Here is a 16,658-nt window from a genome sequence, read left to right as displayed (position 1 = left end):
CACTTAGAGGGGATTTATCCCCCCCTGCTCCTTCGGTGTTTGCTGTAGGGCCGCGTGAGAAACAAACTACCTCCAGATACAGACGGCAGGCGAGAGAGATCAGCCTTACTTGTGAGGGGCAGCATTATCTGTCACCAGAGAATTTTGCACTCTCTTGGGGTAGAAGCGTGAAAAGTAGCTGATCTTCCCTGGAGGGGGCGGGGCAGTGTGTCCTTCCCCCACTACCTGATTGGCCTGGCGAGCCGAGGGAACGGGGGCGGGGCTTCATCCCGCCGGGCGCCAGCCACGTTGCACGCGGGGCTGCCCCGAGGAAAGGCCACTCCCCGACCCCACAATGCATTGCGGGCCGCGTCACTCGGAGCGGCGGGTCCCAGCTCTACAGGTACGGCCCGGCCCCTCCTAGTCCTCGTTCTTCCCTTCTCACGGTCGCCCGGACGCCTGGCTGGCCGTTCCCTCTCTCTTCGTCTTCTTCCACAGCCTCCGCCCTCTCTCTCGAGACTACAGACCTACTCCGGGCGGGAACAAAGCTCGTGGCTTGGGGGCGGGAGCCGGGAGTCGTCGGAACCGCGGAGCTTTGGAGGGGCAGGATTGTGGGACTTCGTCCCCTTCGACTTGAGGGGTCTGTGGGGCCGCGCAAATGGCAGTTGCCCTTCAGCTGACTTGCCCAGTTATGGGGCAGCCTGGGCAGGGGACCGAGGGGGTGGGACAGTAGCTCTGGGCTGCCAGCGGTGGGGGGCATTCCTTGGCGCCCAGGTGTCAGAAACACGGTGACCTAACTGGGCTGCTTAGGTGGCCCAGAGAACTTGACGTGACATTTCTTCTTTTAGGCAGAGTGTCTTACTTTGCCTTTTGTGGGATCGAATGAGTATTGAGCCCAAAGATTTGCCCGCGTTGGCTCACGAAGAACTCTTACGGCCCTGTTAATGTTAATGGCACTTTGGGAACGGTGTTTCATTAGGGACACCTGAGCAATTGACGCCACAGATGGAAGAGAGTTCCGAAATAGGAGGCCGAACCACCGCCGGCTTTAATTTCTCTGCCATTGAAAACAGCGTTGGCTTTTTCTCTTCCTTAGTTTCCTAGATTATCCACCTGGGGCAGTGGCAGAGCTTGAGAACCAGTTCCTCCTGTGCCTCTTCAGCCAAGGCAAAGCCCAGGGCTAAATTAGTGTCAGCCACCAGGTGGGAGATGTTGGGATCCCAGTTAACAGGTGAAACAGCCACTCTTTAAACTCTGAGTCACATTTCGGCTTAACTGGCATTTGCTCAGGAGCTAAGTAAGATAATAAGAATTCAGGCAATGCCTCCAAAAGTACCTACAATTTCTAGTGTAGGAAGGCGGTGTAGCTCAGTGTTTGAACCTGATGTCTGTGACTATGCCCTGCCCTAAGTTAAGGGACATTTTGTCATTTCCTATGTTGAGAACCATGATTTCAATTTAGTGCCTTTTCTTGGTGTATGACTGATTCTTAAAAATCTAAATGTATTTTATACTGGTGTATGAACAGAGCCCAAGTCTTATCAAAGGGGTGCCTGTGACCTTCTTATCCTTGTAGTTGAGTAAGAAGCTCAAATATGTTGAGAGGCAGTGTCTCACAGGACAGGTAGAGTTAGGCCCAAGTTTGTCTGTCACTTGCTAGTTTAGGGATTGAATAAGTTACTTTTCTGAGCTTGAATTTCCTCAGAGGTAAAGTGGAGCTGATAATATCTACCTCACAGGTTATTGCAAGGCTTAAATGAGGTAGTGTGAAAAGGTGTCTGGTAAATAGAGGGCAGTCAATAAATACTAATATCAAACACTTAATATTGTACTTTTGGTCTGCAAGGTGATGTTTCAGTTTCCTTACATGTCCCGATGAGGTAGGTACCATTAGTATCTTTTTTTTTTTAAACCCTATGGGATAGATACTGTTGGTAGCCACAATTGACAGATGAGGATATTGAATATAAAAAGGCAAAGCTTGCCCAAGTTTACACAGTTACTACATGGTGGAGCCAGTTTTTGAAACCAAGGAAGTCTGGTTCCAGAGTTCATCCTGTGAACTACAGTCCTATACTGCTTCTTAAAGAAAATGTAAGCTGGTTTTTAAAATTACTATTGTTTCAAAATGAGTAGCCAGTTTCTGTATCATTGGGTTCTTGCTCCTTGTTGGTTGTAGGAGGTAGTACAGTGATGTAGGGATACAAGAGACTTAGGTTTAAGCACCAGTTCCGCTCTGTATTAGCAATGTGATGTTGATAAAGGGCTCCTCAGTTTCCTCATCTGTAAAATGGAGATTATATCTGCCTCACTCTTTGTGAACTGTGGGGTGTTACACAAATGATTGAGGCATTTGTGCATGTGTTGGAGGCCTTGTTCCAAGATGTGGGTATAATCTCCTCTGGAGCCTGAGGGCTTATACATATTGTGCAGTACAGGCACCTGTAATAGCGATACCAAAGGCTGCTAGTAAGGTGGAGGGCTCAGGCAAAGCTACAAAATAAACTCTGTTTGTTCTTGCTACCCTTTCCTCTTCTCTTCAAGCTCTATCTCCCTGGTGCCTTCCTGCTAACCTATGGCTGTATAAAGTCCTTCCCTTTGCACTCAATCTTGCCCCCACCCTGTGTATCACAGTTAGTATAGCTTTCTTCCCAAATAATCCCCCAGTTCCCACAGGTACTTTTAATAAAATAATATGTACCAAGATAGTGTTTCCCAAACTTTGGTAACATCAAATAGGTAAGATAATTTGAATGATAAACAATGAACATTAAAAAAATTCTCCCAAAATTTTCACACACACATTTTAGTGAAACAAAAGAAATATTCTGTGTATTTTAATTTAAGTTAGGACAAGAACCTAACACCTTAAAACTGATTTCACAGATACTATTCTTAAGGATAGGGCAAAAAATAAATCAATTGAAAGACTTGTATTTGGTCAATAATAGTACAGGTGGGATGCAGATATGATAAGACTTCTGAAAATGGTACTTGAGTGAAGTTTGGAAAATAATGAACTAAAATAAAATATGAGTGATTAACCCATTATGAAATGTTTTTATCTTAAAAGAGGCATTTATGAAAACATCTTGCTGGAAAATAGATATAAAATGTACTCATATGTTGGGTTTTGTTATTTTTTTGAGAGATTACCTCCCTGGTACCTTGGGCCCACAGTCATTACCCCAAAAGGTTGTGAAGCAGAGAGGTGAGCACCTTGTTATCTTGGGTCTAAAGGGTTGCTAACCACTGCTATTGGAGTTTGGCATTGTGGGAGTTTATTTTCCTCAGACTTCCATAAATGTTTACTCAGACCCACCAAGGTTCTAACTTGGGCTTTTTCCTCTAGCAGTTACTATTGGGGAAAGATATACAGGCCAGGAGTCAGATTCCCTCTAAGTCTTCTCCTGCTGCGTAAAGGCACGTTACATTTTCTGCATTAAAAGTAAAGGAAAGTGGACCAGTGACCTAAAAGTGTATCTATGGCTCTGGTAGAACTATTACTGCTCTTGAATCTTCCCATGGAAGTATTTTGACTTCTTCCTTTCCTCAGTTCCCACTGGCTCTTCCTTGGTTTTTCCAACCATGACCTTGCCTAAACTCTAAGGGTTTTCCTAACCCTAGCTTGGCCTTGACGTGAGCAGATACCTTTTTCTCCTGCCATAGCCCAGATAAGATTGGAGCGTGTATCTGTTTTTTAAGGAACTGTATTAAGAATCGAGGTTAAAAAAAAAAAACGGGGTATATTTATTGAGTTGATAAAGAAGAGATTGCTTATCCTAAGGTGATTGAAATCTGCCTACAAATTAGTTAAGCCTGGCATTGTTCACTTGACAGTCATCCCAATTTCTTTTCTTAGTTCACTGGTTTGGATGCTAGGTCAGATTACTCTAGAAGGAAGAGATTTAACTTTTTCTTCTTAAAGAAATCTTATTTACTGATAAATGGAAGCAGTTCTCTGACACCATTTCAAGAATTTAGATAGGAAGTATCTCTGCAGTATTGTGTTTTTGGTTACAAGCCTTAAAGTGTGTATTAGGAATATCTGAAAGGCAAGTTTGTCTAACCATAGTTTTCCAATTAGTAAAGTGGTGGGCAGCGTATCTTGTGTTTGCTGTTTTCATCTGAATTTCCTTAATTTTGGACTGATGCTCCTTAGTGGTAGGACCTATCTATTCCTAATGTGTGACATAGCCCCTGACATACATTATGTACTCAATAAATGTTTGTTGAACAATTGGAACTTACAGGTTGGTATTCTTCTCAGTATATGTTTTAGGAAGTATGACTCATATCCTGTCTTTTGAGTCATAAAAAGGAAAACAGTAACTTTAAAGATTACATGAAAGTTGGCACTCTGTAATAAAGATTTTTCATAATATATCTTTTGGGATCCTAGAAAGATCAGGCATAAAAGAATGCAGTCTACTTTTAAATATTACTAAGAAAATGGATATTTGGAAACTTCAAGTCGGAATCCTTGCCCTCATGTTAATTCCCTGAGTGGTCATTGTGTTGCAGTATGCTTCTGGAAAGACAAAACTTTATATTTAAATAATAATTGTGTAAGGTTATGAAGTAAGACATTTTCCTAATTTCTTACACTAAGGTTAAATGTTACAGTTGTGGTTTAATAAATAAAACATGGTAACAATTTTTAAAAGAGGTTTATAGTATAGACATTATCCCTTGAGGGATCCCAGCTTTCTCTTGCTACTGCTTTTAGAAGAAAAAAGAAACTGGTTGAATAGGAAAAAAAAATGATTTGCATATGTCATGTTGGAACTTTTGTTAAAGGTTTCCTTTATGGTAAAAGCTAATTTAATTTCTGCTGGGTTTTTTTTCCTTTTAAATAAATGGGGGAGAAAAATATTAAAGGGTGATGACATATTAATACCAGCTTTTCCTCTAATTTCCTCATGAAGAGAGAAAAGGGAAGTAAATTGAATGCATAGCTTTATTATTTGGATTAATCTTTATAGTCAGTTACCATCATGAATGGGCATTCAGATTTCAACTTGACATAGCAACAAAAGCTATAGACCGCTGGTTTCCAAACCCGGTATAGTTGATTTTCTATGTCATTTTTTGATATATTACTATCTCAGTTTTTTGTTTTTGGAGTGAGAAAATACTGACCTAGCTGAGCTGGGAAGGTAAGGATTAATTTAGTCTCTGAGATACAATATCATGAAAAAAACCCTATGAAATTGTTACCAGATTTTTCAGTTTTTACTAGTTGTGCCTAGTGCTAGTGAAGGGGAAGCATTTAGTGGCATTGTGCTCCAGTGGCCTGGCAGGAAAGAGTTATCACTGAATTTCAGACTGTGAACATGTTTTAATTCAGTGTTTTTCAAAGTATTATCATTAGACAAGTAAGCATGGTAATTACCTGGAAAATTTGCTAAAAATGGAAAATTCTCAAGCCCTACTCCATAGTCAGTGAATCAGAATTTTTGGAGGATGGGCCCAGAAATCTGCATTTCTTAATAAAAATTCCAGTAGTTTTTATACAGGCTGAAATTTGAGAACCACTGTGTGTGTGTGTGTGTTTTAAATGAAAATTTGACTGTCTACCTGATTTCTTTCAGACTTAGGCCTATCCAGTCCTTTTATTTATCTTTTGTAAAACATGATTAGAATATAGTAAAAGAGGTCATTATGATTTACTTTCTGGTGAAAAAATTGAGAAGCATATCAAAACTAGTATTCCTTTAGCTTTAAGATTTATTTTAAATAAAAATAGTTTTTTCTGATTATAAAAGTAATATGTGCCCATTGTGGAATATTATGGAGATTTAGGAAATTATAAAATGATAAATATCACCCATTATACTATTTCCTGGAGATAAGAATAGTAATTTTGTCATGTTTTCTTCCAGTATCTCTTTCTCTATTTATCACTCCTTTCTGCTTTCTCTGTGTCTTTATGGAAAATAACATATGCAGTTTTGATCCTGCTTTTTCTCTACCTAACATATAAGCATTTTACCACACTATTAAACTGATTTTCACAGACATAACTTTTAGTTGCATTATATTCCATCATAGGGGTGTACCATAGCTTATTTAACCATTCTCCTATTGTTGCATGTTTGTTGTTTTCAATTATTTCTAGGAGAAAATCTCTTTATGTTTAAAATTTTGTCTAAAGCTGATTATTTTCCTTTAAGATAGGGTTATATATTTAAATTTATTGTGGTCATAGGGCATAAATATTTTTAAATTCTTGTTGAATATCACTAAATTGTTTTGAGAGTCGTGTTTATTCCAGTATTTACTTCCACATATACTTATGGAAATGCCAGAAAGCAAATATTTTTTTTAATAGCTAATTTGTTGCAGAAAGCATGGTATGTCATTACTTCAATTAGTATGTCTTTATTAGTGAATTGCACGTTTTTGCACTATGTTTACAGCTGTGTCTTTAATTTCTTACCTAACCCAAATTGTTCATTTTGTTTTAGGTCCTCTCTGTCGGTTGAAATGTCTATGATTTTATCTGCCTCAGTCATTCGTGTCAGAGATGGACTGCCACTTTCTGCTTCTACTGACTATGAACAAGGCACAGGCATGCAGGAGTGCAGAAAGTATTTTAAAATGCTCTCCAGGAAACTTGCTCAGCTTCCTGATAGATGTACACTGAAAACTGGACATTATAACATTAAGTAAGACTTTACTTTGCTCCATTAGAATCATTTGCTTAGTGATTGTTATTTTAATGAAATTTAAGTGGTCAAAATAGAAATTAGTGTTTGATTAGGAGAATTTGTTCAAGTCAAGAGTCATGTGGTTGTGAACTTACACTATATAGTTTTCATCATGTCATCACACTTTTTGCAGTTTCTCTGTTTATGTCTGACTTTAGAGAATCTTATAGTTCTGCAGATCACAGGTGTTCTATCTTATAAGTTGAACTTTGGATATTTATTGGTATTCTTACATGCCCAGGAAAACTGTAATGGGAAATATGAAAAATCATATATGAGACTTGCCCTCAAAGAACTTAAGAAGTTGGCATCCAGTGAGAAGGGGGTAGTGCACATCACTACATATTGCATATAAAGAAAGTGAAACTGGGTGATGAGAGAGTGACTTTATGGTGGTCAAGGGCCTCTCTGAGAGAGTAACATTTGAACAGAGATGTAAAAGATGTGAAAGAAGTCGGTCTTATGAATGCTTTAGATGAAGAGCAAGGCAGAGGTAACAGTGCAGAAGGCCTTCAGTACAGATCAAGGCATGGAAAGAAAACCAAGCAGTAAGGACAATTAAGAGAGTGGTGGAAGGTGAGGTTAGAAAGGTAGAAATGGGACAGGTTTCGTAGGGCCTTCTAGGCTGTGATTAGGAATTTGGATTGAGTGTAATGTAATAGGAAGCCACTGGATAGTTTTAAGCTGGAGAGTTATATAATCTGATTTTGGCTTTGAGTAGATCATCCTTGCTGCTCTATGAAGAATGGACTCTTAAGGGAGAAAGAGTGGAAGCAAGAGAGATCATTTAGGAGACTTTTAGAGAAGTTGAGGTAGAGGTGATTCTTATAACTTGAATAAAGGTGATAATGATGAGAAGGTGTATTTGGGCTATATTTTAGGAGTAGCACTAACAAATCTTCCTAATGGATTGAAGTGGGATGTGAGGGAAAGAGAATAATCAAGAGTTATCTCTAGATTTTTTGACCTTAAGAATGTCCATAATTACTTGGATAATGGAGCTGGAATGTGCAAGGCTAGAGGATGTGAATTTCAGTGGTAAAAATCAAGAGTTCTGTTTGGACTTAGGTCCGAGATGCCTACTAGACATCCAAGGGGCACTGTCAGGTAGACAGTTGGATGTGTAAGTCTGAAGTTTAGTGAAGAGAGACAAGTATGAACATGTAGATTTGGGGGTCAGCTTACAATTGATAATCAAAACCATGGGAATAGTTAAGACCACCTCAGGGAGCATACACATGAAACAATGGAGAGCAATTAACTCCTGAGCAGTTTGATACTGATTGTGCATACAATGGGAAATCAGATAAGAACAAGGTCCATATGGAATATAATAAGGAGAGGGCTTTGTTACTGAGATGAGACATGAGCCATGTCCTGAAGAATTAGTAAAATTTGGCTAAGGCAGAGAGGAGGGCATTCCAGCTGTAGGGAGAAGGCAAGATAAGTAAAGAATGTAGCATTGTAGGTGCATTAACCTGCTTGGCCTGGCATAGTGAATGGTGATTCAGAAATAGTTATGGTAAATGTGAGATAATTAGTGTGGGGCCAGATCCTGGATTTCCCTGAAAGTTCAGTTTGAGTGTTGTCATTTCGATGATATGATAGGTTATAGGAAGCTGTTACTGCAGGTTTGAGGAAAATGACTTGGTTAAAAAACAATGCTGAGACAGTGAAATACAGGGTGAAATGGAAAGTCTGAGAAGAGGAGAGAAATCAGCTTATAATTAGGGCTTGAGCTAGTAACATACAAGTGCAAGTGAAAAAGAAAATGCCAACCAGAAAGACACTTGAAAAGAATCATTTAAGCCTGGTAATATGGAATGCCAGAGATGAAGAGAAGGAAGGGACAAAGATAACTTAGAATTGGAATTGGACAAAACAGGAACTTTGGAAAGGGTTGCTTGTGGGGTGAGGAAGAAGAGGAAGACAGTGAAGCTCCATCTTGAACATCTTAATTGAGCTTATGACAAGGAGGACCAGTTAAGGTGGTAGTAGAGACTCATTCACATGGAAATTGGAACTGTGAGGGTAGAAATGCCCACAGAGTTTCTGAGAGGCACAGAATAGTACCTTGGAGAAGGTCTATATTTACTTGGATCACCTGGGATAATGAGCTGTTATCTTTAATTGGGCTTTCTGAGAGTTTTAATTAGAAAATGTGGTGGTGGTGATGGTGGTTTAAAATATATCTAAAATCTCGGCCTACTTCTGTTTTTTGAAGAAAAAGCCTGAAGCGTTCTAATATTTAATAATCAGGCTCTTTTAATGCCCTGGGTGATTATTCTGAGTTTCAGTTTTTGTATAGTATTGTAGACAGATGTCAACATTACAGAAGATTGGCTTGAATGTATATTAATTCTGGCAGGTATCCTGGACTTAAAAAAACACAACTCTTTGGCAAATGTTTTTGTTCCTCTGCCTTATTGTCTTAAAGCTAGAGTAGAATGTAGTAAAATTTTAACAGTCCTCCAATGCTGTTTAATTGTTAATTCTAGATTTTGTATTATTTATTTGCACCCCATGTTATTCCACAAAGGATGTCAGGCAATTTACAAAAAAAAAAAAAAAAAAAAGAATTCACGAAAACAGGTAAGAGAATTGTATGAAGGAAATAAACCAAAGTAACATTTCCTTCTGGAGAGACAAACCATGTAGTTTGTTCATTTTTTAGGAAAGGGCTATGGATATTGTCCTGAACTTCCTTGGAGGCCAAAGCAAAGAGGGATAAAAAAATATGCTGTGTGGACCATTTATAGGATTCACAATATCCATTGGATAAAAACATTGCTTATCATGTTACTGATACCTGATGTACATAAAGAGAGACAGCATTTGGACAGCATTCTTCCAGCAGCCACAATAATGAGCTTTTTATGATTTTTCTTATAATATTCCTTAGCGTAAACAAATGACATAATGCAGAAGGCAGTTTTATGGGAGTGTTTAGGAGTGGAATGAATCAGCAGAGGTCTAATCAGCCTGATCTAAGAATACAATTTAGAAATGTCTAAAGGAATAAATAGATTACATGGCCCTTAGAAACACACACAGAAAAGCCTTTCATATATTATTTTTGTAGCCAAGTTTTAAAGAAGGATTGAACAACAGAATTTTTATTTCTAGTTCCTGACAAGAACCTGGACTTCATATATTTTCTATCATTGATTAGAAACCTTGTTAGTTGGTTTCTAGTTTATTGAAGTTTTTATGCTATGTAACAATAAATTTAGCCTGAAATATATAAAATTGGGAATTTACGTGTGTACCTGACTTATTTAAAATTCTCATATGACACCTTTTTCTAACCACCATGAGTTTGCCAGATAAAACTCAAAGATCTGCAGTAGTCATCTAGCACAGCGTGAAACCAGCACTAGTTTGGTTTCCTAGCCATGTTTCTAAATGCTTTTTCTTTCAAAGCCCAGTTTCCGCTTACTTCTTTTGAATTACCTTCTGCCTCATTACTGCTGTTTAACTTCTCTAGTGGTTTCCCTCCCTTCACAGACAATCTGTAGAACTTGATGGACTTTTTCATCATTTTTTTCTTTACATTTTTAAAAATTTCTATATCCACTCTCTACAAATAGGTTGTAACTAATTGAGAGAATTGATCTGCCCTCCTCTGTATTATTTTTGATTCCTCATCTCTTAGTATTGTGGTCTTCAAATTTGTACAGAAATCAAAATGCTCTTTGCAGAATACCACTAAGAAGCAAAACTAAGTGTATAATTATGTGTTAAATCAGATTATACATCACGTTAGATTCTACTTCAGTAGGTAGAGAAAGACCAGAGTTTTGAGGGAAAAAAAAATAGGTAAGTAACATTTAAAATTGAGAACTTCCCTTTAATTTTCTCACCCTGTATATGGGAAACTGATGAATTTCATCAGACTATAGTAGCTGCATACTTTAGTTCAGCTAATGGAGCGTGTTCTGTAGAGACTGGCTTGTGCTGGCACAGAGCCTTGCACATACAGTAGCTGCTACATGAGGGAGGGGTGGTTGTTTGTGGGATATGGCAGTGTTCAAAGTGCCATGGAGTTAAGTCTTCATTTTCTTCAAAATTCTTCACCTTGGCTCATTGATTGGGGGTGGGGGCTGCATAATCCAGTTTTGCGATTTCTCTTCATATTACATAGTGATACAACAGTTATTTGCATAAAATTTTAAGGAATTCATCTCTTTTATTAGTTGAAGGATACTCCTTAAATTGTAATAAATAATATATAAACTTACTACTTAAGAAACAACAATGGTCATAGCAATAATTATGAACCATATGAAAATTAAGTTGTGTCTTATGAGATCTTAAAACTTTGAGGTTGGTTTTAGGTGTTTAAAAATCATAGTTGTACATTTTGAGATCCCTTTAAACATTGAGACACTTATCTTATGAAAATACAAACCCTTTGGGAGGTCAGTCATACTCTGTTGAGTTTTAGCGCAAGAAATAAAATTCCTTAGTTCTTTCACAGCAAATTCATTTGAAGTCTGATAGTGGCTGTGGGCTTCATAGGTTCTCTTCTTACCCTAGAAGTCACTTTCTTCATATTTGTCCCCAAACTGCTACCTCCAGCTGGGACTGCTGTTTTGGACTTAACCTGCCTTTTGGTTTTTGTTTCTGGATTTCCTTTCACTCTTTGGTGGTTTTGTTTGTTTGTTTGTTTCACTAATATTTTCTGATTACAAGAATAGCAACTTCAGCAATGACCCAGTTATTAAAAATACCAGCAATTGCCAGGTGCTTTACTTATCATTAAATTTAAGTTAAATTTAAGAAACTTATTCAAAGTCCCAAAGCTAATAAATGGTATATCTTGACATGCAATCATTTGTCTTCAGCATTCACATTATTCTCTGGTAAAAGAAGAAGTGGCCTCCCTTTACCCTTAACCTCTTTCTTGATAGGGCAAGGAGAAATTAACCAGGGAAGAGAATTTAGTAAAACTACTCTTCCCCTTTTGGTTGAGAAATGATGAGCAGCAGGGTATGTGTGAAGTCTGGAATTGATGAGAGCATGGCCTCACTAGACAAGGTGTTTAGGAGGGAGGGGGTATAGCGGGGGAATGCAACCCACCTATAGATACCAAACCACTTGGGGGAGGAAGATAACCTGTGTTTTGTCTCATTACTAGTATTGTATTCCTTTTCCACTGCTTATTATGGTAAAAGCCACAGCTTTTCAGCACCATGTATGTTAAATAGGCTCTTATAAACTGGAACCTAATTGCTCTAAAATTACAGTTTCTTGTAGGAAAATGAGTTTTAGGTACAATAAACTTGTGGAATACAACAGTAAAATTAGGGGCTATCTATGATTGGTTACCTAGAATAAGTCAGGATCTTCATTCTCTGGGGTGTGAAGGTGTTAGGGTTAGTGGGAAAGGGTGAGTTAGGAGATAGATTAACTCTGCAGAAAAAGAAAATGCAGGATGTCAAAGGCAAATTTTGCATCCAAGGCTCTGATGGTATAATCACCTTTGGCCACTTCAAATCATCTGTTTCTCCTTTAGCTGACTGTTGTTAAGTTGCTATCATCTGGCATATTACATATTTTCTTATTTGATGAGGTTTAAATTAGTGACTAAAATGGGTCTTTCATCCATGGGATAATGTATTTATGATTTAGCTCTTCACCGTTGGAGGGTAATTGAAGGTTGGCTACCTAAGAGAGGAGTAAGTGAGAAAATATGTTCTTGTAGAACGCTGCACATGGAGGACACTCAGTGTTTGTGAGCTCTTTCTGTCCCACTGATGGTGAAGTCTTGTTTTCACTTTGTTTCTTATCAGATGTATTTGGTGATAATAAATTCATAGGGCATATTCACTTTCATAAAGTCAAACCATTTTTTAATATTTAAAAGTTTAAGTGCTTTATTTTATAGAATGGAATTTATTGTGGAAAGTTCTGTTTAAAAAATAACATTTTTCTAAAATGTCACGAGTATTTTGACAAGAGTTGCGTTGGATCTGTAGATTGCTTTGTGTGGTATGGCCACTTTGATAATGTTGATTCTTCCAATCCAAGAGCACAAGATATCTTTCCATTTCTTTGTATCATCTTCAGTTTCCTTCATCAGTGTTTCACAGTTTTCAGAGTATAGGAAACCTCCTTGGTTAAGTTTATTTCTAGGTATATTATTGTTTTTGATGCAATGGGAATGTTTATGCTAGTTATAAAATCCTGGTTTTTGAAGTGAAAAAAAAAGTGAATGAAGGGCTGCAAAAGGCAAAATTAAAAAAAAAATAACCTTTTTCTTATATTTAGCATCTTTAAGAATAGATTAGCGATGGCATGTCCTACTAAAGAACTTGTCTTCACCCAGGAAGGTGGCAAACATGGCTACAAGGGATAAGCAGATTTTCTATGTGCAGTGGTACAGTTGGAGAATGAAAATTATGTGTAATACAAATATTATTACTGTTTCAATTTATAGTTTGCTATATACTTTAGCATGCTACATGCTATATCTTCCATGTTACAAAATACAGTTTAGTTTCTTTAATCTTGTTTTGTATATCATTGTTTTAAGTACATTCCCGACACCTAATTGCAGGTGCCTGGAGCCCAGGGACTTGGTCTTGACATCAGAGTCTATAGAGTAGAATGCTAGACATATGCTGGGTGCTCTGTTACTTGCTGTGGGGAAGACCAGTGTTTTCACTAATTATTTAGTTTGGTGCAGCAAGCTAGAATTGTCCTAAAATGTCAATGTTTAATTGGTGGTGTCTAAAATTTCTTTGGCATTTCATAAATAAAATTAGATACCAGAAAAAATTTACTGTCTAAAACCGCTTACTCATTTTGTTGAACTTTAGGAATCACCTGAGTTATGGCCTGCTTGGATGCATGGTAAAATTAACTTTTAAACAAAATGATTGAAATAGCTAAGTCCTCTTTATCTGGAGTTTGAACTTCCACCAGCGTTATCTACTCAAGACACATTTGATCCTGAAAGACTGTAAAGAAGTTACTAGTGTGTGTGCTGGAGAAAAACCAAAGATGCAGTGAGGTTTGATAAATTCCTTGGCCAGAAGAAAGGAGGTAGCTATAGAGATCAAAGCCCATTGGCCCTAAAGCCCAGAAGTGGAAGGAAATAAGAAAGAAAAATAAAGTTAGAGCAAAGTAGGAAGAAAACAACTGCAATTTAAGATTTGTGCTCAAGTTGGAGAAAAGAGGACTTTGTTGTTGTTGTGAAGATTAGTAATGACTGTGATAAAAAGAAAGCAGACATACTTGTTAGACCGTTATAGCTATCTGGAGGTACTCACTACAGAGGTGAGTAGTTCTACATGGTCCCTCTCTTTAAAGTACGGAGATGTTGAAGTCTCAACTGATCTGAACTCTGAAGCCTTCTGGGAACACTGACCTGGAAGAGCAGATGAAGGCCTGTTTTCTTCTGTCATTAGTCAAGTGTTTATTGAGTTGCTGCTTTATGTAGATACTGCTGAGCTGTATAATTGTCTGTGCACAATATACTAAGCAAATTAGGTATAAATGAGTAAATGAATCATGCCATCTTTGCACTCATTTATTTGCTACTTTATTGAGCACTTACTGTGTACTAGACACACAATATTCTAGATGCTAAGAATACAGTTGTGAACCATACAGAAATCATCCCTGCTTTCACAGAGTATACATATTAGAGGGGCATTACAGCAAACATACAAATATATAATTACAAACTGGGTTAGTTAAATGAAGAAAAATAACAGGTGCTACGATATAAGCATGGAGGTGGGATCAATTTAGATGATTTGCTCTGTAAAGGGCTTTTTTTTTTTTTTGCCATGTATGTTGGATTTATTTTAATTTTTGCAACTTGCGTCTTGATTTTCATTTATTAGTGTCCTGGAGGGACTTTTTAAGTCTAAGAACTGAAGGATGAGTAGGAATAGCCAGGTCAGAATTGGAGCATGGTAGAGGTAGGGTTGGGGATATTGCAAATGGGGAAGACAGAATTTGTGAAACTTCTCAGATTGAGAGTTAGAGGATGGGAGGTAGAGAGGGAACTGGTATGCTTGAGGATCTGAAACAAGACTAGTGTGGCTGGAATGCAGAGGGGGAGTGGAGTTTTACAAGGTAAAGTGGAGAAATTGGTAGAGCTTCCCAAATACTTTTTTGATACGAGTTCCAAAATCCTCAAGTTTTATTGCTCTTGATTACAGGGAGAAATAGAGATTGATTTGTGGCTTGGAAAAAGTGAAAAAATGTTGGTGAATTAGAACATAATTGGTTTATACCATAGGAAGTTTTGTTGTGGAAAGAATGTTGGCTTTGGAGTTAGAACTAAGCTCTTACCAGCTCTGTTTTGTAATGTTGTGTGGCCTTGGGTAAATTACTAAGCCTCTCGGAGCCTCTGTTCCTTCATATGTGAAATGGAGATGGTAATGCCCCTTTATTGTAAGAATGAAATTAGATAAAATATGTAAAGCACTTAGCAAAGGACCTGGTTCATACTAAGTGGTCTGTAAATTGTACCTGCTACTGTTACTACTGCTTCTCTTCTTCCTCCTCTTCAAAGCAGAAGGACAACCTCCAGATTGTCTATAAAAAGTGAACTAAATGAACCTGATGGACAGGCTAAAGCCTGCACAAACCGTCATGCCTCTAGTGACCTTAGACTATTTGATATGAGTAGTCCTCAGTGCAATGGTAGGAGTCTCAGTTTGTCCCAGTGATATGAAAAAAGCAGAATTTTTGATAACAAAGGTGTAAATCCACTGAACTGTATATACTTTTGGAAAACTGGCTTTGCATTTCAAATAAAGACAGTTTTGTAAGGGGTAAGTTCACTATGAAAAGTCATAATATTATAGAACACTTTAGAGTATTTTCATAGAGCATCATGCAATTATAGTAAAACAAAGGCTTTGGAATAAAGACTCTGAAAATGTTAATATACAATCTTAAAAACGTAAGATTTTCTTAATGTTTCTATTTCTTTTCACAAATAATTCTCCACTTAAATTGAATGCAAGCAAGAGAAACCATTTGGGATAAACTGTCCTGTAAATATCTGTGGTTCACTCTGTTATTAACATGGAAATGCAGTGAACCCCCTGCCATAATACAACAAATGGAGTCTAAAAGCTTCAGTCATGTTATTGGAGGATGTGAAATAACTCCTAGATAGCCACTTGGAAGTTCCAAGTGTGTCGAAGCCAATCACCAGTTGTGTTCTATCAGAATTCAAGTTGCTGGGGTGTATATTTGAATGCTAATGACATGTCAAAGAATTTTGATAATGGCAGTGAAGTTTTTTTTGGAAAGAGAAAAGTACTTCGGAAAATCATACTTTGACTTTTGATTTAGTTGTCAATTTTGTAGAAAAACACTATATGTTATGGCTAAACCTCTTTTGATTGTGACCCATAAGAAGAGATACATTTTACCTTGTGAACATTACTTACATACAAATAGGAAACTAAAACAAAAGTTTTATGAAACAACATGCATTCCAGTATTTTCTGTTATATTCTATTTCAAGTTTTAAGAAAATGCTGTGTGTAATTCACTGAACTAATTTTATGAGTTACAACTTGCAGTTTGAAAAACGTTGCATCAGATGACTATGTATTAAGTGGAACTTCAGAAAAGGAATTCCAGGTTATTCCAGAAGCTTAAGATCAGCACAGTTTCACTAGCAGTATATCCCACATCATTAATAATTGAAGATTAATAGGTGCCAACTCCACATTATTTGGCTGCCTGGGCTGATTTTTTTTTTAAGAAAGAAAGATATATGTTTATTTATTTGCATATGTATAAAATCTCACTGGAAGGATACACATGAAGTTAACAATAACATGAGTTGCTTGAGGGACAGAGAACTCCGTATCTGTGAGCAGAGGTGAGGGTAGGACACTTTAAGTATAGTATTTCCTTTCATTTTTCATTGTTAAAATTTGAGTCATGTGAATATATTTATTCTAAAGGTTAAATTAAAAATAATAA

At 37.4% G+C, this 16,658-nt stretch overlaps 1 protein-coding gene across 2 annotated transcripts in view; it reads left to right on the top strand.

Annotated features, from left to right (window-relative positions):
• The first annotated feature begins 350 nt into the window (after positions 1 to 350).
• The window catches only part of SEC22A (SEC22 homolog A, vesicle trafficking protein), a 57,924-nt gene continuing 41,616 nt past the window's right edge, over positions 351 to 16,658 (top strand). Inside the window, exons 1-2 of one of the 2 annotated variants that reach the window (XM_010981527.3) lie at positions 351 to 382; positions 6,450 to 6,650. In XM_010981527.3, the coding sequence (XP_010979829.1) occupies positions 6,469 to 6,650 (182 nt within the window). In that variant the 5' untranslated portion in view covers positions 351 to 382; positions 6,450 to 6,468. Of the gene's footprint in view, positions 383 to 1,961; positions 2,074 to 6,449; positions 6,651 to 16,658 lie in introns of those variants that run through there. The other variant, XM_031454644.2, reaches the window with a different exon arrangement.

This window comes from Camelus dromedarius, chromosome 2 (genome assembly GCF_036321535.1).
Source record: "Camelus dromedarius isolate mCamDro1 chromosome 2, mCamDro1.pat, whole genome shotgun sequence".
In the NCBI taxonomy this organism is placed as follows: Eukaryota; Metazoa; Chordata; class Mammalia; order Artiodactyla; family Camelidae; genus Camelus; species Camelus dromedarius.
Note: the sequence above shows the minus strand (reverse complement) of the source record. Positions and strands in the feature narration are given on the sequence as shown.